The sequence below is a fragment of the Pempheris klunzingeri genome, chromosome 7 (assembly GCF_042242105.1).
Source record: "Pempheris klunzingeri isolate RE-2024b chromosome 7, fPemKlu1.hap1, whole genome shotgun sequence".
Classification (NCBI taxonomy): domain Eukaryota; kingdom Metazoa; phylum Chordata; class Actinopteri; order Acropomatiformes; family Pempheridae; genus Pempheris; species Pempheris klunzingeri.
The window spans coordinates 17,961,739-17,986,020 of NC_092018.1; the positions used below are offsets into that span (position 1 = coordinate 17,961,739).

General features: G+C 39.5%; 1 protein-coding gene across 1 annotated transcript in view; it reads left to right on the forward strand.

Annotated features, from left to right (window-relative positions):
- edil3a (EGF-like repeats and discoidin I-like domains 3a) overlaps nt 1-24,282 on the forward strand; it is a 103,465-nt gene that overhangs the window by 74,647 nt on the left and 4,536 nt on the right. The window contains exon 9 of the mRNA XM_070833440.1: nt 17,890-18,045. Coding sequence (XP_070689541.1) covers nt 17,890-18,045 — 156 coding nt within the window. The remainder of the gene's footprint in view (nt 1-17,889; nt 18,046-24,282) is intronic.

Genomic DNA, 24,282 nt, shown 5'->3' on the forward strand with positions numbered 1-24,282 from the left:
GATTTATATACTGTCAAGTGCTGTTTCACATTTATACTGATGCAGCTGTTGGACCTGACCTGTCCTTTTTTTCCCCTTTTTTTAAAATATATATATTTAGTGATCATCTTCTATGCATTTCTTAAACTCCCACAGTCAGTGTCGTCTTTATACTGGTTGTCATGGCAAATAAGTGATTCTCAGTGACATTACTGAATGACTTAAAATGTTACAGAGTAATGGAATTAATCAGCCTTAATGACAAATTAAGTATTCCTATTAATCAAGACAACTGCTCTGGTGTGCTGTGGAAACAGAGGGAAAGTCTTCACAGACACCAAATGCCAAACTGGAATTCTTGATGCATAGGACCAAGAGCTCACGTTGAACATTACATAAATGTGTGTTTCCAAGCGGAAACTAATCTGTTTTGTCTTGTTTTACCTTAATATGTATCAAACATGTATTGAATCGTTGGAATAACATAGTTCAGAATATAGTTTTCAGCACTCAAAATAATTTTGAGTGCAAATTTTGTGCCACAGAACACTGTAAAATCTAAACAAAAACACCAAGAACTGGACCTGTTTGGGGACTGTCCAAGCAAAAGTTCTCCCGGCCAGACAGAAGATAAAATTACACAGAGGGAGGCCGAACCAGAATCTTTCAAGATGTTTTCAAGAGAGGAGCTGAAGCTGTCAGACTGAGCTGCCAAGTGTTCCAGCTGGCATAAGCTGATTAGTTAATTATGCACATTAACATGTCCTCATAGCAAAGAGAAATTGCCAGAGAGACAGTAGCTACTTTTCAATTTCACAGTGTCCCTGTTAGAACAACACGTGCGTGCAAATCTTCTGGCAAGTACTGTTTCAAGACCATTTTTTATCGCCTGGTGGATTATGGTAAACATTCTGCAGACAAATAAAAAACACAAGGTTGGAAGAGAGTGATTGTGTCTCAGTATCTAACACCTCTTAATGTGATCGTAATGCAGTCATCAAACCACTTAGCAAAGATTCACTCTCCTGAATCATGTTTTCTGAATCACACCTAATGTCGTGTGGAGCTGAAGAGGTTGCTGGTGCTATCTCCACTGACAGGAGGTGAAGGATTATTTCCTAAATTGTGTAGAGCAAGCACTCTGTTCAGACATACCTGGAATCCAACCAACATCTTTTGTCTTTCTCATCCCTTTTTGCCATGCTTTGATGTACATAATAGCACCACTAATGGGTCAGGTTGTTACATTGATACATCATTTTATTTAAATGTCTGAAATATACTTGGTATTTCAAAGTGGAATACATTTAACAAGGGTCCACTTTGGAATGACAGGCTCACATGGAGAACATCACCTTATCAGCAGAAGCTCTGATTTAAAAAAAAAAAAATACAATAATAAACTATTTTAATAAATAACTATTTTAGAATACTTAAATTAATATTGTGATGTATACAGTTTGTCCTTCTACAAGTGCACACTTCTCACTTCAGTTTGTTATATATTGAAATAAAGAGAACGTTTCTTCAATAATCTAGGCTTGCATCTAATATTTGAGTTATACAATAGGTGGTGTTACAATCTCACTGATCCGCTCAACACTGAAAGACCTGCAATCCTTCGACATCTAACAATATTAGATTGGTAGTTGGCAATGAACTGGACTTTTATCTTTACTCAAAGTAGTTTGGAAAGATCACAGGTCTCAAATTGCATTCACTTGAGGAACCCTAAGCATGTTTTTTCACACCCTCATAAGCTCACAAGTCCCTGTGGCAAATCAGAAGAAATGAGAAATTGTCCTGGTGTTTGCTTCGGTCCGGTGCCATCTTTAAGCTTTGTACACAAGATTAAAGAAAATACTAACCCTTTAGTTTAGCTACAGTAGAGTGGCAGGATCCAGTAGCCCTAAGCTAGTGCTGTGCAGACACATCACCACAAAAAAGATTTAGCAGTAAAAACAATTCACATTACTTTGCTGTTATTCTCCTTTTCTTTCAACAAGAAAGTTAAGTGCTGCTTACGACCACCACCGCACTGTGTAGGTAAGTTACAGTGCAGGACATTTGTGTGTGTACATTCTTTATAAAGCAAACCATGCTCCTCTGTACAGTAAATAATGACAACATGTAATGTACAGATGTCGTGTGTAGACATTGATAGTGCAAAATGCATTGCTTCACTTGCACCTTGTTAAATTTATTTGTAGCCCACAAAGGTTACGAAACAAGCATTGAAAGTAATTCTGTTCTGTTGGTTCATTTGTTATCCCCTGTCTCCGAGGTTTTCACACCCAATTATCTCCTTAAAGTGATAAATATGTGTGGTGTTCGGCTGTGGCATCCTTATAATCACCTCTGCCTCTGATGATGCAGAGTGAGCTAAAACTTGTCTGCAAAAACTTTGTAGCCCCATTTGGAAATGACAAATTGGTGTCAATGTGAAATTCAGCATACAGTCACTGTCATGCATCAGCGTGCACCTTGACCAATGTGGTACTGTAGCTTGAGTTGTAACATGACATCCTTAGTTTTTATGTTGGATAACACTATTGATCCTGCAGTAATTAAATAAATACACATTTTATTGTTCCTCTAAACTGAACAAAGATGGATATTTACATTGTATTAGACAGAATTAACCAAAGATTGTTGCTACTGTTTGGTTCAAAGCACAGTCGGACCCAAAAGAAAACAATCAGCTGCAGACAGGGTTACAATTTGGTAATTTTATTTTTCCAAAGGCAGAGCCGTAAAATCACAGGATGTAGACTAACATATACATAGCAGAGACAATTAAGCAAATCACCACTGTGAGAGTGGAGGTTTGCATAGGCAGATTAAGTAAATAGTGGCAGCTTAGCAACTAAAGCACTGCATGCGCATGGGGAAAAATGCCTCTCTGCTGGAACGCACAGGACCAAGGAGAAACCACAGTGGGGGACTATAAACCCAGACAGGGGAGGCAAAGACAACTGGAGAGACATTAGTAAAGTGACTGATCACAGTCACAGCTGTATCGAGCCTGTTGAGTGCCCCTGCCAGTTTTATTGTCTTTGCAGCAGTTTGCCCCCATACATTTGCTAATTGCAGTTGGTTGGAGATTTATGTAAATAAATGGAGTTTGATTTTTGAGGGAATGGAGGTATGCTCTTACTGAATGACTACCATGGTGGTCATGGTGGCTCAATATACAATAGGTGCTATGATGAAACTTTGCATGAGCGCCACAGACACACTGCTTTTGCCCCCAGGAGTCCATGTGAATAATGTGAATAGAGTGTAAGAATGATAAATGACACTGCCAAAAAAGTGTATTCTTTGGTGTTAAAAGTTACTAGTTCTCGGAAAATATTGCAGCTGGATGACAGAACTGGGTTGCGGCTATTTGTTTCCTGTCTTTTATAAAATCCATCTGTGCAGTACATGGTTGCCAGAGATGATGAAGCCCAGCAAAGGGGTGGTCAAGACAATCAATTTGGACTTTTTGAATTTGACAAAAATCTGAACCCCCCCCTCCCACCGAGGGACCTTGGAAACATGTCGAGTTAAGTGAAATGATGAGTCATCCAGACACACAAACACGAAGCATTTGAACATGTCATGAAAAACACTGTCCTTTGAACAGGTGGGGGGGGGGGGGGGGGGGGGGGGGGGGGGGGGGTTATAGTGATGGTTGATGGTTATAGTTTTAACTCTATTATGAGTATGTGAAAGAGTCACCTGTACTGTGGAGAAGAATCCAGAGCCATGAGGCAGAGTGGAGGAATGGATGCACTTTCAGTGTATTTCTCTGTGGATATCAGCTTTGGCTTGGTAAGAGACATTGTTTCCCCTTTATGCGTTTAACAGTGCAACTCCTATATAAAAATGTCTCCCAATGCAATAAACTAGCTATCTCTACTTTAAGCAGCCAGAGTTGGGGATGAGAGAGGATTAGCCATATTGCCAGTGGTTAACAGTCTATTATTGGTTATTGGTCATTCAAAAGCACAGTTAGCTGCAATGAAGACACCACTGCCAGTCTTACTACCTACCTATTATTACAAACACAGACTAATGAAAAAGCTTTTACATGCTGTGCAGCTCATACGGTGCAGCACTGTAGATAAACAGAGTTCAAAATTGTTCAGTGTTTAAATTCAACTACTTGGGGTCATTTCATTCTTTTTTTATTTTCTTTTGTTTATCCTAATGTAATATTTAGGTTGGTCAGTGTTAGAGGAGGAAGACAAATTCACTGTGTTGAAAGTCTCTCCATATACAACCCTCAACATTTCAGGGCAATACAATTCTTTGCATCTTAAATTGAACTTTTTCAATTTAAGGTGCAAGATGCATTTTATTTGAGGTGAGGTCATCTGCAACTGTGTACAAATAGTGACTGTCACAATGGAATAGTGTGTCATGTGGTCATTTGGACATTTTACACACTAGTACAGGCTTTTAACCAAGAAAAGTCAAGTTAACAAAGTAAAAGTAACGTAATAAAAAAAAAAAAAAAGGGCAAACTCAAGTAGATATGCTTAATTCATGGTCCAAAGCTCAAAGCACCAAATGACATTGCCAGCCGGGCACAATACCAGCAGCACTTCAGATGGATGCAACCCAACACTTGATCTGGGATGATCAATCTTGTGCTGCCCAGCTGCATGGGTTCACCTTCTCCTTCTCACCTTCTCCTTGTCTTGTGAGTGACAGAGTCTTCTCTGTATCATTAATCTCCTTAATAGTAAATCACAGCAACCTGTAATTGGCCAACTTTGCTTAACTGGGTGAAGCAGATATGTGTCCTCTGGATTAGTGGCTGGCAAGATGTATACGAAACATGTTAATGTGTTAAATAAGTTTTGCAAACAAAAAAAACAGTTGCAAACAGTCACAGACTAAAATAAGTAAGAGGTGAGGCACTGAATGCATGTAAGGATACAATACTTTCACACCTGCCTTGTTTTGGTCCGGACTTTCAGGCTTTTCCTTTTGATCCAAACCAAAATTACAGGTGTGAAAACTCCCCCTGACTTCGGTCCTGACAAAACAGCCAAACCTTGGTCCAATGACAAGAGTTGGGCTAAGATCAAAGTGAACCATGGTTCAGTTCATTTCTAGTGTGACAATCATTTAGATGGTTTAGACTTTTGAACCAATTACAGGAAGTTCTGGCAGGCTATCACCAGAACTGGAAAAACAATGCAGCAGAACACAATGTGCGCTGCAGTAGCACATGGAAAGGAGGGAGAAGACATTTGGTCTAATGAATTTATAAAGAGTCTGGGAAAAAACTAAAATTAGTAAATTTTTCAATTATCTTATTATATTTAGAGAGATGCAGCTCACGTAGGTGATGATGACAGCATGTAGGTGTGTCGTGTGTAGTACTTTAGAGCACTTGCATGATTGCAATGTGAAACCCAAACTAACCAGATCAAATGTTTATAGTGTAACACTACCTAAACCTTGGTTTGGACATGTAGGTGAGGCGTTGTGATTCCCTCTGTTGGTCAAATGGGGGCACACAGGGCCGAAAAGAAGAGAGACTTAGACAGGTGGAGATGAAAATGTAGATGGGGACACACTCAGAAGTGCGTGCAAAAAGCAGAATTTAATCGATTTTTAATCGATGCTTACAGTTTAACACAAGCTTGATCAAATGAATGTCACATTTCTCTAGTAAATTACTCCTTCTCTTTGACAGTGGTTCCTAAAGCATTGATGCATGTTGACGCTTCTCATAGAGCATTGTTTAATGTAGAGGAGGAGTAGAGGCTAGAAGGAACAAAAAGTAGACGTAATGCAAGATTGATTCCTGCTCAGCGCCTGTGAGCGTGCATTTGTTGTAATCAAACCGGGTATTATCATTGCACCAATTTTGCTGAGCACAGCTTCCTAATCACATCGCTACCTCAAATACAGCGCCGCTGACACCAAACTCTGCTTCTTTTAATCAATAGAATTGGCTGGGTGTGTATTTCATCCATCCACACAGGAGAGTGGCTTTAATTTGTCCCATTGAAACTCGTCTCTTCTTGAATGTTTATGCAGCAAAGATGAAGCGTGTCCTTTCGGAAAACAGAGAGGCTGTCTCGGAGAGTGTAAAGGCATTGCAGCATGGGAGGATTTAAAAGGGATTTTGATCATCTGGAATGGCAATGATCATGTCTTTATTTCAAGAACAAGAGAGAAGTGCTTTGCTGACATTACTAGCGAGGGAAAATGGACAGTCAGAATTTATTGCAAACTTTCAAGGATGAGTCGTCTTCTGCGTCCTTCAAGCTTGATCCCCCCCAGTGGAAAACACAGCAATGAGTGTATAAAGGGTATCCTGTTAAATCCAGCATTTTTATTATTGTCTTACTGCGTTGATCTGGCTGAAACTAGATAAAGGCACTTGTCCCTGTAGAACTGACTATTCAAAGTTCTAATCACATTAGATATATCCTTTATTCTACCAGCTGCTTAGCTTTTTATCATTATTTGTCTTACTATTCTACACAGAAAACTGAATCAATAGGAACAGCACCGGCAGCCAAGTTTTCTTGCCGAAACAGAATGTTAGCGGGGCAACGTCTCCAGGTGGTTTCTGTTGCAATCAGTGAGAAGCACACAACCATTTAGCCACAGCTGCGATGGTGAAAAGAGTATGAAATGTATGAACACCGGCTTGAAGAGACCTTCTAATCTGTCAGGCCGCACCTACACTTCTGTTCATGTAAATTTCACCTTGATTCAACTTTCACAGGAGCTAACATGACAGTATTCATTATCTAACACAACTTTGGTAGGATTTACATAATTCCAACTGACCCAACAATTTTTAGTGAATAACAATTGTTTTCATTCATACATCTATTATTAGATATATAGTCATGTCTGATATAATAACTGCATCGCATATTTATTTAGATTTGTTTTGTTTTTTTCCATAATTTGTTGACAAGATCTTAGCTGTGTCACCAGCCACTGATACTAAGATATTGGATGCCAGGACAACAGATGTAACCATGACTGAAGTTGGTCGGCCAGCGCTCGCCTTGGCAGATGTGCCAATTTTACAAAGGCAAGATTGAGTTTGCACCATGTAACCATATACAGTGTGTGGGTGCTTACAAGACTTGGCAAGTTTTTTTTGAATATGGAAGATCATATTAAGTGGGGATTGTTGTGGGCAGACTCTTATGGAGAAGCATGTCAGATTGGGCTCGTCTCATACTGGATATCTAACTGCTGGCTGCCGTGTCAGAGACTCCTTGTTATTATAAGATTTAATCTCATTTTAGTAGACATGAATACAGTGTGTTGGTTCAAAAATGTTGCCTTCTGCTATTGATAATTCGTATTAAGAACATTATCCAAGAATTCAAGAAGATTCTTAGAAGGAATCCACACTAATTTGAAAAAATGTCTGATGTAAATTTCATTAAGGCATTATCGTCAGAGTCTCATTTTAATCCTGTCCAATATGGCTCTTTCTTTGGTCTTTTTATTCACTTTCCCTGCAGCTAGTATGCTGATTCAATTAGCTTCCAAATGAAGTTACGGAAGGGATGGTAAATCCATCTGCTTCCCTGATTCAATTGGGTGGGTTTTAGTGTCCCCACCTTCCAACTATTCCCTTAAATTTACAGGTCTGCTTGGAACCTGTATAATGTTACTCTTTTGTTTTCATTATCCGAGGAAGCCATGTTATCCTTCAACACTACAGCCTGATCCTCATCTATGGACAGAATCGTGTGTCACAAGGAACTGAATTTGAATCATTTATAACCATACTGTCAGTGATTAATCATGTTTAAAACATTAAACTGGAACACCATGGGCCCGATGGCTGCAGCCTACAGCACACCTTGAGTTTCCACCATGTGATTGATTGACATTGTGTATGCAACAAATCAGCCGTATGAAACCAAGCTACTATCCCATAGACTTATGGTTAATATGGCTTATAGGCTACTCACATAACAGTATTTTGACACCTACTCACTGTCAAAATAATTCTGCTACAGACTCCATGCTTGGATATTTGCAGAGCAACATGGCAGTTATACAATATACCTTCAAGCCAAATTTGCATCTACAGACATAGTGACATAATCATTAAGGTAGCCGGGTATAGCCAGGGAACAGCTGCAAGCTAATGTTGTATTTGTTTTGACAGATACATCTGACCACCCTCCCGTCCAGATAGATTTTCAGCCGACTTGGCCTGGACTTGGCTGGGGCCAATCACAACTCTTTATTTTTATGGGGCAGTTCTTCTACAATGACTCACAGAGGAGCACTTTTGAGGCCTTTTTTATAAGCAACTAAAATGGCCATCGCTACTGTGGAACATTATTTTGCATCATAGAAAATAGACAGAGAAATTGACATTAGTTTAAATGTATGCTATATTTAGATAATTTTTACCGCTTTACTTTGATATCATAAAGTCAAAGGTGGTAGACTGTAATGACAACATTAATTTACCAGGAAAACTGGAGTTGCTGGTCTACTGGTGCCTTGATCAATAAACTACTACCCCTGAAATAACCATTTAAAACACCAAAGTCACACAATAACACAAACAAACCAAACCAATCAAGACACCAGTAGACCATCGACTCCCGTTTTCTGCAAGGTAAAATAAATGTTTTTGTCAATGTAGTCAGGTGGCGTTGAATGACGGTACAAGAGTGTCAGTTTCCTTTCAGACAGGGCTGCCTGATGGCAATGTGAAAAAGTGGTGAAAATATTCAAAGTAATAGGTAGCCATTATTTTTAGGTGGTTAAAATACATTTTACTACTGCATAGCATTGCCGAGACTCTTGTCTGCTTCTCCAAACTGGGAACCTACCAACCACCATCGACAGTAGGTAATAAGCAGCCTCCGGATAAATACTTCATACATCACCACTTCAGAAAATCAAAACTATTCCTGTTTTTGTTGATACAAAAAATATATTTGCTGCATATTTGACAGAAATTGGTAAGTTTCGTTTTAGTTACCCTTTTGTTGGTGAAAGGCCTATCCAGTTGCAGAGGCATTTTGCTCTGCACCTGCAAATGCCACTTGAAAATCAAACATGAAGGTAAAGGCTCCAGACAAATTTACATTTGTGAATCGGTATTGAAGTGCCAGTACTAAACCTTGTAAGCTATGTTAACAAATTCTTGCATTGTGGATCAGACTGGCCTTGACCCACAATGATGACAGGGAGGGTTCGCAACTTTATTCAATTTATCATTCAGTTTTCTCACTTTCTAAAGAAAAGTGTTGCAATATGAAAGTCTAACCCAATGAGAGGCTCTGACTCTCACACACCACAGACAATACAGTTCTCACTTTTATAGAATTGCGCCAGAGTTGCCAAAGTTAGTGCTATGTGTTAATATATGCAAAACATATGTATGGAAATGAGATTGACTGGATTATATTCACAGCCAGCATAAGATGTGTCATGTATTGTTACAATATTATTTGATATTCGATTGCAGGAAAATAGATTTCCAACAGTGACTACTAAACTGAATGTGTGTTAAGAATAACTATAACTCAAAATCTAGCTTTTTACAATATCGATTTAGAAGTCTTGCATTGTCATGTTGAAATGACTTAGGATGTAAAAACCCATTGCTCCATAAGTTCTGACAGTGACTAATATATTCGAGTACAGAATAACCTACATACTAATCCAAAACCAAGCATTCTTTATCAAGTTAAGTAAAGTGTCACATTTTTACATTGAATTTGTAAATTCTCAAAATTGGCCAAAAATGAGTTTTGTGAATCTGCTCTCGGTTGTTCTTTCTAAACAACCGGATGTGTGTCTCAGTTAAATGAATTTTAATTGTGAGAGTGGAAGTGTATAGAAAGCTGAATCTGTAGAGCAACTGAATTCAAATGCATTAAATTACATCCAGTTTCAAGATGTATGGAATTCAGATCCAAAATAATAAATCATGCTATTAAGATTCAGTTTTTATTCGAGTGAAACTATACAAATTCAAATTATGTGATTAAAATTCAATTATTAATAGAATTTTGTTAAGTATAGCAATTCAAATTCACACATAAATTATTTAAATTGAGTATCTATTGACATGTTTCTGCCCATACTCGTGTCTCTCCCTCTCTCTCTCTCTCCCCTCTGTACCTCTCTCTCTCACTCCCTCTCAGATAACGTAGGATGCATTTATCTGTTTTATCTCATGTTGAGTGATTCATGAGTCTGCAGCAGCGCCTGCTATAATCGTGGGATCTGCCGGAAATGTCAGAAGCTTAAATCAGTGCAGCAGAGATTGGGTCCAGTGTGTTCTGCATGTGTATCCTATGGTGTCTATAAGGCATCTCTTGACAAGCAGGCTATCCCCCACTCACTTCCCCATGTTTATATCTTCAAGTTATGCACCCAGGAGAGTGTGGACTGCACTTTAGGAGTGCTGTTAAATTCTGTATGCTACAGTATTGATTGATTCAGAATAATCCAAAATTAAGCTAGGACTCTGTAGAACTGACATGACATCTCATGATTTCTTTTTCTTTTTTATTGCGTTTGAAGCATACCATGTTTTATGTGCAAAGAGTGTTTGTATGTGTGTGTGTGTGCACACATGTAAGAATACAGTATGAATTTTTTATATGCCATGTGAGAAGCAGAAGAGGGGAGAGAGGAGCAAGGTATGATGAGCTGTAAGTGCAGCGGTCAGAGTCATAAACAATTTTATTTTTAACTCTCATTTTGTAGAACCTTTAAAAACCAGTATCATCATTGTTAGAATGGGAACACCATGCAAAAGATCATTAAATTATTTCACAATTTACACTTGCTTGATATTCCAACAGAAAGCAGTTTTTCCCCTCCAGCTTGAATTACAGATTTGATTCCAGACAAGATCACACAGGGAGACAGACTACATTAGATTGTATCAGTGTCTATCACATGTCTAGTAAGAGTGAGCATTAAACAGAGTGTGAAATCCTCCAAGTCCCTTACTGAAGCAGAATCAAGGCCATTTTTACGCATATGGATCTGATTCCATCACTTCACTCCTGCTGACACGGTTTGCAACTCGCTGGTTCTACAGATGCTGTTCTCCTTGCTGTAATAGCTCTAAATGATCCAGACCATCATGGCTGATTTCCTTCCTGTTCCTTTTGCCACGGCCAATTCCCTTCATCAGTTCATGCAACCATTTAGACTTCACTTGACATGCTAACTGAGGTTGCATCTGTTTCATGGCTGTGTGCTCTGAGTGGCCTATTAGAAGTTCAGGTAGTAAAGTCTGTGCTCTAATGCACTGACTTTGATGAAAGGCTGCCTATGTTTTGGAAGAATGAAGAGGAATTCCTATTCTTTCCTCCAGAACATACATACATAACACAGCCTCACCAAAACTTGTGGGTTAGAGAAACTTCCTGCATGTTGATGTTTAGAAGGCATCATGTTTACCATGTTCGCTGTCCTAATGCTAGCATGTTAGCATGCTAACATTTTGCTAATTAATGCTAAACACAAAGTAAAGCTGAAGTTGATGGTAATGACATCAGTATTGGACAATCAAACGTTTTTAATTGAAATGATTACAATTAATTCTGAGGGGAAAATGATTGTAGCAAATTTCACTAGATTTTAATGCAATAGTCAACCTCATAGTGGCACAAAAGGAATAGTCAGGAGATCACCAATATCATTACATCCTCTGGAGACCATGAATGTCACTACAAAATTTTGTGCCAATCCATTTGGTAGATGTCACTGGATAAATGAAAATTAGTGGTTGTGCTTGATAAGAAATCAGGGGTTTTCCAAAACCAGTAGGATTGATCCTCTGGGCCCCATTAATATCTTGGCCAAAGTACCGGACCAACCGCTAGAGTCCTAATCCCACCACGGCTAGAAATGTTTGACTGCACAGTTAGCACCCTGTTTTTCATAATGAGGTAAATTTTGCTCTTTTCAGAACGCTCAGGGTTATATATAAACAGGTGTCATTTATTATGTGTTCAAGTAAATTAGGCATACTGTGAGGATACATGTGTACTGGCATGAAAACGAGAGTGAAGACGAGGAAGTGGGGGAGGGATTTTCAATGCATAGCAATGTCAATGCCATGTAAAACCGTTTGGCTTATAGATTTGTGCGCTTGCCACCATTTTGCAATTCACGGTGAGTCACTGCATAGTGCTTTTCCTGTATTTATATCCCCGGCATTCTGGCTGTGAGATGTGCTTTGACCAGCCAACCAGCGGACTCCGTTAATGTACAGCCAAAAGAAGTCATCTCGCTGTGCAACAAAGACATCTATCCTCATATATGGACAGCTCATTCCACATGGAGATCTTGTTTTCAGCACTTTCCATGTGATTCACGTTCCACATTTAGCACTTTCAAAAACACTGTGTACAAGTCAAATTTCAAAAAAGAGAAAATGTGTCATGCTGGAATGTGGTCCATGCCACACTGACCAACCAGAGACAATATGATGGGGAAGAGAAGGGGACTGCTACACAGTAACTGACTCATACCTCATACTGTTGGCACACCTTCTCTTTTCTGTGTGAGCGCTCAGCAGGCATTTATACCTTCTGACATCCCATCACCATGTGTGGAAACACTGGTCATAAAAGGTGTCAGAGAGGAGATTCACTGTGTGTTTGTGAGTGCATGTGTATATGTATGTGTGTGTAGTGCATGTGTAGCATATAAGGGACAGAGTGTAATTTAAAAGAGGACTTAACATCAATTTCAATCAGATCTTTGAGTGTGTGTTACTGCATGGAGCGCGTAGACCTTGATTTAGCGTCCTACACAACATGACAAACCACTGAGTGAGACAAAAAATGATAAATCACACAATACTGTAGAAGACAAAAGAAGAGAATGAAAAAATGAAGCTGATAGAGAGTTTGTTTGTGTGTGTGTGTGCGTGTGTGTGTGTGAACATAAACACAAGAGTAACATTGACCATGTTCCACATTCTGTGGCTGTGCATTTTAAAATACTGCATATGTCCTGCTGTTTAGTCAGGTGTACGTTGTGTTTAGTTAAAATTTATGATAAAGTAATACAAATCAAGGTGACAACTACAATATGTGACAGTGATATTTAGACAAACTGTCAGGCGACCCTGAAAGTAAGTTATACATTTCCAAGCACAGCATCTACTCATTTCATATAATTACCTTGTAACCTGAGGCACACAAACATTTTATGTGGTGATAAGTTATACTGTTGTGTTTTTAATTTGCTGTTTGCTTTTTCCTCATTTTGAAGAAATAGATTTTGTCAGGTGGGACATGTGGGTTAATTTGTGGTATTTCTTCTGAAAACAGTTTCTGACTGTATGTGGGCGCTACCAAACATGCTCAGTACTGCCTTATGCTACGAGCTGCCTGGAGCTGTAAAGGTGTACCTTCTCAAAATATTCAAATTTGGCCACCAGCAAGCTGTGAGCTCTTATGAAACATTTTTTTTTCATTTTGACCTGCAGCTATTTATAATCAGCACTCTGGATTTTACATTTTAATAAGTCATTAGGGCTTCTTTGTCCAACAGGCTAAGTCTGTGAAGGGCTAGAAGCTGTTTATTTTTACAAAACAAAACAAACAGCATTAATGAAAATGACTTTCAGTGTAATTCGTTCGGGCTGATGTTATTGCTGAGTAAGCTATGCTACACCCTATTTCATATCTCTTCATTTTCCCTTTCATGGTACAGGGACAATGTGCTTTCACACAGAAGCCATACATGTCACATAGCAACCCCTCAAGCTCAGTTGGGCTCATAGAATTGGCTTAGCCAGCTCACCTTCATTTGGAGTGGAGCATTTTCTAAAGGTGTCGTGACACAAACAAGCTTTTCTTTGCACTCAGTGGAGAAGAGCTCTACTCAGTCAGCCACCTGTCAGGAAATTGTCTGCCTTCAGCCTCATCCCTCGTCTTTTAGTCATTTTAGGTTTGCTTTTTCAGGTGAAGGGGCTTCTCTGGAAATAGTAAGGTTGCAGCAGCATAGAATCGTCTTCTATAGCATGTGGCATTTAGTACCACGTTCAAATATCAACTAGATCTGACATAGCATATGCTACCCGCCAGGTCACTTCCCCTGTGGTCCAAACACAGCGAGGGGCTGTTGTGGCTCTCACCTTTCCCTCCATGTCACCCAACGACAGGGATAGCATGTGAGCAGTCACTGGGGTGTTGGTGTCTGGTTTATTTGTATGCTATTCCATCTGTATGCTATGAATGACACCCATAAAAACACACTGTGACTGGAGATGACGCTTTTTTGAATCCTATCATTTTCTGAGGATCAGGATATAAAAAAAAACAAAAAACAACTTTGAAATGTCTTACATACGTACATCTACAAATGTGCAAGTGTCTTTAACCTTATATATAACATGTGAAATATTTTGGTCATTCTTCTTTAATAGAATTAGGTTGATTTAATAATGTAACTTTTAATTTCCTCTGGATGAACATTGCATGAAATGAAAGGGGTACTGCAACGAAAAATCGAAGCAGCAGAGGCCAAAATATCTAGACTTTCTAGTATGAGACAAGCATCAGAAATGCTGGATCCTACATTTCTCATAAGGTAACTCATTGGCATCAAGACCCCCTCCCCCCACCTCCTAACCTTTCTCAGAAATTTCTGAACATGGTCTTTTGTTAGGAGCCTTATCCTAACCATTATCATGCTAGCGTGTGGTTAGGTTACGACCCCTATTTTTAGCATATTGTGGTGTTGCAAGAAAATGACCTACCATTGGTTTTTCAAGCCTTCCTTTAGCGAGAGGAGCAGTGAAACCGGGTGTTTTTCAAGCTGTCATCACTGCTTTAAGCTTTAATGATAGCTGCTCTGTTGGGGGTTGATGGGCCATAGCACTGCCCTCCTCACGGCTCTGAGTGGCGTGCACGCAATTCTAAATTGTGCACTGTGACATGGAATAATATACAGAAAGTATGCATTACACACACATGCACATACACACACACACACACACACACACACACAAATTTCCCGCTGGCTTTGAAGATTAAATGAGTCTTCAACACATACAGTTAAATTAGCACAGCTGGAAAGAGAATGTCAGCAGGGTGGTATGTTTGCATGTACTGTATTCATAAAAAAGTTCGTCTCCTTATGAAGCTGCTTCTCACTGCATTAATCTCTTTATCCTGCATTGGCAAAGCCACTTCAAATAGGGACACGAGATTTACACACCAACTCTCGTCTTAATGAGCAGCAGAGATGAGTGTTTGTCTGGCAGAAGTGCACACACACACACACACACATACGTTGGCCTTTTGCATGTTGCCATCAAAAAGAAGTACAAATAAGTTGGTGACCCTGTCTCACTTTTCGATGTGCAGCTGCATTGTTGGAAAATTGGAGGTTTCGAGTACAGCTACAGGAATCATATTTTTTTTTTAATCTCAGGTAGAGCAAACAAGAACCTAAAATCGATTCTCATGTTTTATTTCTTTGGAACATCTATGCTAAGAGCATCCAGAGATTGCCACAAAGACTTCACACGCACCCACTTTGTCTGGGTTAACAGCTCATTGAGGAAGGAATGGGGTTGAGAGTGTGATAGAGGAAAAGAACAGAAGGTGGAAGCTGGAGGAGAGGCCTTGCTTTAACAAGCTTATCTCGCTCCTTAATTCAGTTTGGGCCATCAAAGTGTTCAGAGCCGCCGTCGCTAGGGGCGGTTGTATTTTTTGACCGCTACCTGTGACAGCAATTACAGGTTCCCCTTCAAGCCTGCCTTTGTTTTGGTGGCAGACCTGACTGCTTGGGTAGAACGAGATTACGTTCAACATTCTGCAACTGGAACCATAATCAAAGCGTCACAATGTAAGGTGTCATGCCCCTCTAAATCAACCAAGCAGCCCCTGCTATTGTTTCTTTCTGGCACCCTTTATCCAATGGGTTGTTGTGACATTTTTGCCATAATAGCAGAGCTGTTATGTAAAGATATTAATATACGTTACAGGAATAGATTTCACACGTCTGCCACTTTCACACTTCGGCCACATTCAGAAAAAAGTTACCACTCCTGTGCTTAACACAAAAATTAAGGCAGAGGCTGCTTCCTTTTAAAGGAGAAACTTCATGAATAGTGTATTCACAACAAATGAAGCATGCGCAGCATCTGCATAATTGCATACCTGTAGCCACAGTATTGTTGATAGCTAAATTATGTCTGCATGCGAACCTCAATGCCTTTTGTCCTACATTCATTAGCTTAACATCTCTGGAAGATTATTCACTTCGATGCCTTTTAGGAAGACAAGAGTTTGCTTTGTAGTCACTGAGGCATGGCTTCATCTACATGTGTCAGGATCCAGGTCTATGCCCGTTTATATACACAGCAGTGGGGGATTGCATTTTGGAAGGTCCCTCCAATACCCAGGGAACAGTCCTCAATCTTAAAGTAGCTGGGAGGAAAGAGAAGCTGTTGAAACCTTGTGAGAGATGAAAACTCACTGCTCAAAAAAATGCAATGTGATATGCTGAGATGCAAACGCGGGTGTTCTGAAATGTGTCAAGCCCAGGAGTTGGAATGAAACTGAGCCACAACTCATACATTACTTGAGTTTGTTTGCTTATTTGCTTAATGTACACAGGGCCCTATTTTCTTTTGTCAGAACGGTGTGACACAGTATATGTTGGCCTATGACCAGGCCAATTAGCGTGATGTATGGCTGTTCAAATGTGTATCGTCAGCAGAAGAAATAAATCTGCATGCTTGTGTTTCTTTCTCTTGCCCTCCTTATGGTTCTAAATTTTGCCACTGTCTTCCCACGTGACAGCAAAATGCCAAGGCTTACTCTGCATTTCATCCTGTATTGACTGCGACGTAGATGTATGCCATAAGTGAGACAGTTTTACAGTGACATTTAGGCTGTTTGCGTTTTAAGACTTGAAAATGCACAAGGAAGTGCTTCCAGTTATTGACATCTTTTGACATTAATAAACAAGCAACATACTCTTTTAAAGAAAGTGAATCGAGATATTTCAAACCCTTAATTTGTCTTGTTTTTGATGTTTAGAAGTGTTAAAGGTTTTTTGTTGTACACAAAACAACAATAAATGTTTGGCTGAATGAGCTACAGAGTTCTGAAAGGTTTTTCCGCACATTTTCCATTACGTAGAATGAACTCTAACATTACACAACCCCCGCTGCTCTATGCTTATGAAAGATCTGTGGGAGTGACTTATTTTATAATACCACCCTTGATGTTCTATTTGGACTGAGCTGTATTGTTTTAGTCTGCTTAACTAGTTTAGATTGAACATGCATTATTCATCTGACATAATCAACATAATGGATTAAATCTTACTATTAAAACATATTCTAAAAAAACTTGACCTGTTCTAATTGCATGATATTTTCTCTGAAGCAAGTGTAGCAGTTGAAAGTGATGGAGCTGTAGCACATATATTTGTTGCCCCACATTTTGGGTTTCAGCTTGAATCTCAACCCAACAATGTTGTGTACTTCTCTAAATAATGAAGCATAATTGAACCCTAAAATGTCAATAACAGTAACAGTTAGTGTATGCTGCCAAGCACCCTTACACTGTAAATTGTTTGCAACAAATGAGAACCTATTAAAAATTAACCCAAATGGAGCAGTCTGGGTCTCAGAAGCTGCTGCGGCGTGCGATTTCTGTTTTGCTGAGGCGAGGTTGTGGACTTAGCCTTGTTGTTCAATATTCTGTGAATAATTGAAACTGACTTTTTGCACCCACTGTTTTTATACAGTAAATCCTCTGATGCCATCAGTAAGAAAAAAAGATGCTGACTAGATTGTAAAAAAAATTAGCATCTCTGACACTTTTTCAAAGGCTAAGTTTCTTGAGGAATAAAATAAACAATCTTTCTCTCCCTTTCTCTGTGTTTTTTTTTTTTCTCTTTTAGGCCGACTTGCTTGTGCCCACCAAGATCACAGGTATCATCACCCAGGGAGCCAAAGACTTTGGCCATGTCCAGTTTGTTGGCTCATACAAACTGGCGTACAGTAATGATGGAGAGCGGTGGAGTGTATATCAAGATGAGAAACAGGGGAAGGACAAGGTAAGGAGCATTCACAGTCCATAATAACCATGATCAAACACAAGTTACACAGGTTTAATCCAAGACTACTAATATATTAACTGACAAAACTGTTCATCAAACCAAACAAATAAAACACATCTTGTCTCTCATGTAAACAAACCAAACATACTGAAAAAAAACAAAACACAGTGAAATCATAAATGCATGTCTGTGGGCAGTGTGAGCTCTGGAGTTTTGAATTATATATCACACCATGAAGGAATCAAGCATTCTGGGCAGAAAGAAACAGAGTTAACAGAAAAATGCACAGAAAAGACAGAAATCTGAAGCAGACAACACACAAAGCAGCAATTGTCACAAAGTTTTATGTATCAAATGTGAGAATGTCCTTTTTGGGAGCTGTCTCTCTCTCCACTTCCCCTTACCATCATATTATCTGTCGTTCAAACTGAGCTTGCCTGGTCTGTCCTGCTGCCTCCCTCTGGTTTGGAATCAGATAAGGCCATGCTGTCAACCTGGCCTGGCCAGTGCTATGCTGAAAATCTTGTTTACGGCCCTTCAACAGCGTACACGTCCATTCCAATCGCCCACGACAACAGAGACAGCACAGGGCTGCAGCAGCCTCTCTACTGATATCAGGAGAGCTGCAGGCACAGGGTTACTGCTAAGGCTGAAACTCCTTGTCTTTCAAATACTTGTGGCAAGAGAGGGAGTGTTTACTTTTCTGTCGGGCTGTGTTATTGAAAGATAAGCTCTACTTCATCTGCTTATTCATGTACTGGTGATGTGTTGACTTTGGGAAACAAGAAACTGAGATCCAGTAGAATCCAAACACACATACTGATCATGTAAAGAATGTAGTGGAGTCACTGTTTTGCATTGTCATAAATACGTAACAGTGAATATGTACAAAAACTTTAATTAAGCACAATTGAATGTGTAAAAGTCGTTCCATTTAATTGAAAGATTTGTCGCTGTGCAGTGGGGATGTTGCACAGATAATTCACATCTGAGGGCCTCTAAGATATTCACGGATCGAGGATACGCTTGTGTACAGCCTCATTATGTGGCTGAGCAGATGAGATTCAAACAGTCACAAAACTAATATATAGTAAAAGTTTTGTTCATAATTGAAGATAGTTTAAGACTTTGCTTGATTAAATATTTAATGCATATTAGCACACATTAATTTATTAATGCAAATTTATCACACCCATTTAAACACATTAGCCTAATAAGAACGCATCTATGTATACTTTTCTAATGGCTTAGAATCATTCAGTCTTAAGTAACTATCATACTTGATTTCATGGTTCAATTGCAGCTCTTGCCCTGCAGTCAGTGTACATAAAAGTATCAACTATGATGTCTGGCCTTCTCATAAAAACTGATTCTGAGCAGATTCTGGAGGTCATGTGTTAACTTCAACTGCCATTTCAAAATTAGATTTTCTTAAGGGTTTTTATTTTGTTTGGCTCTGTGTGGTACGCCTAATGGTGAAATATGACAGCACCTTGGGAAGGCAAATAACATCACTCAGTGGCCAGATATCAATTTATGCTCTTATCCTTGTTGCGGGGCCAGTGCAGCAGCAAATGATAGGAAAAAATGTTTCCAATCGTCCAGCCCGGATTCCTTGCTTGGGGAGTTTATAATTTCAACACCCGTGATGATCTTTGGATACGGGCCACTGCATGCTGAGCGTGGTTTCCACTCAAGCAATCTCAGTACTGAGCATTGGATGACTTCCGAAAGGTCTGGCAAGCATCATCTGAGATAGCAAAGAGAAGGAGAGAAAAGCACTAGTGACATCTCAGGAACCAATTTTTTGTATTTTATTTTTAAACATCATTTTCAGAAATAACTCAGTGGAGAGCAGCGCTTTCATCAAGCTACACATGGATCCAGAAATCTCTTTAAACCAGATACGAGACACTTCAGTTATCATCTGTGTCGTCCCCTGTGTTGTTATTGCTGTAAAATTCAGAGCAAAACCATGGATAGGCAGTCAGCCTGAGTGCGTGTGCTTTTGTATTAGAGGGCAGGCGTGTTTAGCAAGGCTTCTGAGAATGTCAATCAGTATGTCCCTAGACGAGCCAAGGGGCTGTTCAGATGTATGATTCTTCAAGGTGTTTTCCCCCTTCAGTCAGCTGAAGCAGCCATTAATGCTAGAGGACACATTTGGCTGTTGGACTCCCGAGGCTCCTCCTGCCACACCACGATGCTCGACTTGGCAGGGTTATACTGTGAATGTGTATGTGTGTGTGTGTGTGTGTGTATGTGTGTGTCTGGTTCGGGCGCAGTGGTAGAGGCTTGTAAGTATTCTTCTCAGCTCCCCCCTCCAGCTCCTGTGTGGCAGAGGCTGCAGGCAGTTAGATCTAGATTGAGAGAGGAGGCTCCGTCAGAATACAGATGTTGTCAAAGCGGGGCACAGTGGCATACACACAACAGTATCCCACTACAAAATCCATAGAGGGCCTTGTTTGCCTTTTCTTTACTCTCAAATCCCAAATACCAGTGTGCTGCACTTGTAAGTGAGACAAGTAAGAACACAGTCCATTGTTTAAACATAATGAAACTGGATACATTCCATAATTATACAGGCTCGGCTGCATTCCCACACGCACAAACCCTCCACACCTGAGTCACTGCTCTGCCTAGTGCTGCTTAGTCCACTCCTGCCTTTTTCCTGGATATCAATATTTACACAGTCAGTCAGTTGATGGGTGCAATCAAGCACAAAAGTAATTGATTTATGTTTAATAGTGTTTCACTCAGGTGACACTAGGTTAATTAGCCATTAGAGCCTTCAATTCCCTCCAGGTTAGAGGGTAACTGAATGTTGGATAACTGTGAATACAATCATGTTAAGATGAACAACTAATTGTCATATTTTCTTTTTCGACACTCTTGGAGAATATCAATCATGAGGTTTAAAGGATTAGAAAGAACACATAACTAGCTATTCCTCTTAGAGGTAGTTGAGCATAAGTTTAATTGAGTGCAAATGCCTCTTCTAGGCTGGCAGGTCGCTGTTGACCTTTCATGGCCGAGTTCTCCCGGTATCACCATAGCCACCTAAGGCACTACGAGGACATAGAACAAAGAGATCTGAGCCATCTGCTCCCTTTGCCTGTGTGGCTGTTTTAAATAACGGAGAATGGGCAGTGTTGTATCTCTAGAGTCACACAAGGCCTCCATTGGTAATGTGTACCCAAAACTCTACCAGCCTGGAAAAACAATTGTTGGGAGCAGAGTTGGACTTGGGACTCCTGGGTCAGTGTGAAGACACACACAGAGAAATGTGCCATATACGCCAGGGTCTCAATTGTTGGATAAAATAATTGTACTTGGGGGCGATGAAGTGAGACGTGCTATTTCATTTGCCAGTAGTTAGCAAAGTTATCACAGACACCACCAGCCGGCTCCACCCGTCAGCAGCTGGTAGCTCTTCCTCCATTTTCTTGACTTGCTTTTCTTTGCATGCAAATACATCATTTTGACGTAATCTAAGCTACACCAAAAAATGGAAACAATCAAACTTGGATCCACAGAAAGAGTTCTGACTCTGTTTTGGCTTGTATATGTGTTTGTAAATGGATGGTCACAATGTAATCCAAAATTCATGTAACCCTTGTGACATCCACTAACCTGGTCATGGTAGGAAATAGAAGAAGATGGCAAAGCTTCCCACAAGTGTTATAAACTTTCATCGATCCTTGACAGAAGAGTGCCTCTGGTTGAGATATGTGTAAATGCCTATATTAAACAAATCGAAATTTCAGTAAGTATTTCGTACCCACTCTCTTTCTGCTCCTGTATTATGTTATACATTTAACATTGGTTGACACAACGTTGTAGCTGAGGATTTCCTCACCTTGGTCTCCTCCTTTTTCTTTTTTTTGTTCCTAACATTACAGGATTTGTCCTTTTATTTGGATTCTTCACATGTCCTGTTCCAGACTGTTTATTTTGGAGACATTGCCTCTGACGCTGTACAGTTCCCCAGACAGTCTATGACTGGATTCTTGTCACATTTCAGTCAGATGCTACTTCCATGGCCTATCTGTCCTGCCCTTTATATTGTGCTATCATGTGCCCGAGTTGTCATATTACAGTTGTGGCAACACTGTTGGAAGTGACACATTCCTCACTTCCCAATGTGAAATGTCGCAGTTCTAAAATACAATAAAAAGTGAAAAGAAGAGGCCAACAGAAACAATGGTTTGAAACTTGTAGAATTCTGTGCCCTGTGCTGGGTCTGAAAACTGACGACCAGTGCTTGAAGTGGAAAAAAACAAGTGCCAGTACTCCCCTTTTGTTGGCTTGTTAATTGGCTGGTATCAGTAATCATTAAGTATTGTCTTCTGAATTTCTACGATAGAAATAAATACCACAAGATATTGCTAATGTTCACAACCTGCATTTATTTAACCAAAGGGACAACATTTCAAGTATGAGAGTAAAAAATAACGCTATAATATCTAATATCATATTATTCTATAATAGTAAATAATATATAGCGTTAACATTAGTTTCCCCCCGCCTGTGTTTCTTACTGGTTGGGTAGGATTTGACTTTTGAAGTGTAGCTGTGTCATCATCTGACTAAACATTAACATTACTGTAAGGTTAATGTAATGTTACTTAGACAAGCCACCTACAGTGAAAATCAGGGAGTCAAGGATAGGAAGAGGTGAGCATCACGTAAATGCCGCCTTCTTAATGCTATTTATTTAAGGCCAGAGAAGCTGATATGCAGAGGGCAGACAGAGCACTGACAGCTTGTATTGTCATGCAATAAACACTCACAGTACACTAAAGAGTAAAAATGTAGAAGTGCTGGTACTGTGTACGGAGAGCAGCGGCCCACCTCAAGCACTCGTCACTTCAGCTATTATTCACCTACTATATTATTAATATATGTAAGCAGTATGTATTTGGGGCACTATAAGCATGTACTGAAACAGATGTGGGCCAGCACACAATCCTGCTGCTCTATCAACAGTCAGTGCCACTTTACCGCAGTGAAAAAGTCATACTGCTCTAATAAATACAGATTCGGTTTTTAGACATGATTTGTAATTTAGAGATGGGTTAAGGTTTGTTAACTCTGAGTAAAGATGAGCATGTTTTGAGCAGTCTGGTACTCAGCTGGAGAAACCTGAGACTAGATCATACCATAAATCTAACATTGACTTTGATAATACAATAAATGTGAGAGTAAATATGTTTCGAGGCTTTGAGAGAGGCAGGTTTATATATGAATACATACACAAAATGGAAAGCATAATCGCATGAGTCAAATGAAATAGAAAATAAGACAACAAAAGTAAAAAAGAACAAGTAAAATACAGCAGATTTTATCATTTAAGAGATGCAATAGAAGATTTGGCTTCCTAAATGACTTCGGGCAGTTGTAAACAGAATAGTTTTAAGAACACAAGGTTGGAGGACACGTTAACTGTTCATGAAGTTTATTCCAGATCTGTAGCACATAGAAACTGAAAGCTACTTCTGCATGGTTGGTTCTGACCCTGTGGATAGTTAGCAAACCCTCACAGATGATCTACGGAAGTTTAGAGAAAGTTTGACAGATACAAAATCACCTTGGTTGTTACACAGTCAGTAATAATTCATTGTCTGCCATTCAAGGTTTCCTGTCCACAGTTTCATAAAGGTTTCTTTTATAATGGCCCAAGAGGACAATGCTTTCTGAGCCTTAGGACATTTATTTCTTGTAATACTGTGGTTGGCCACTGGGTTAAGACTGGTAGCATTGCAGATGCTGCAGCTGAGTATACAGCTCTATTAAAACGTCCATGCAGCAGCCAGGGTTGGGGATGAACACACAGTCAAACATTCTTGTCAATAGATGCTGTTTTATGTTTATTTTCTTCCTATGAAACAGTCTTGTAGAAAACATTCATTTTGTATTGAGGTTATTAATTATTTCTGGGGCCTGTTGCAAGAGGAAATTAGATAATTTCCTGCAGTTAATATGAATGTACATGAATGGGAGAGCCCAAAAGATCTCACAAAAGCATCTACTGTCCATAGCAAACACCATGTTAGATCATAACATAGTTTATAAGTGTAACTGCTACAGGAAGACCTTGTGCCACAGGTTAGTAGAAAAACACAAGTAGTCCCGGTGGAAACAAAGAACTCAGGAAAAGTCAACATAAACTACAGTTATTTTCACAGTAATCAGTGATAGTCATCTGAAAGCCATTCTATACCCACTGCAGATTTT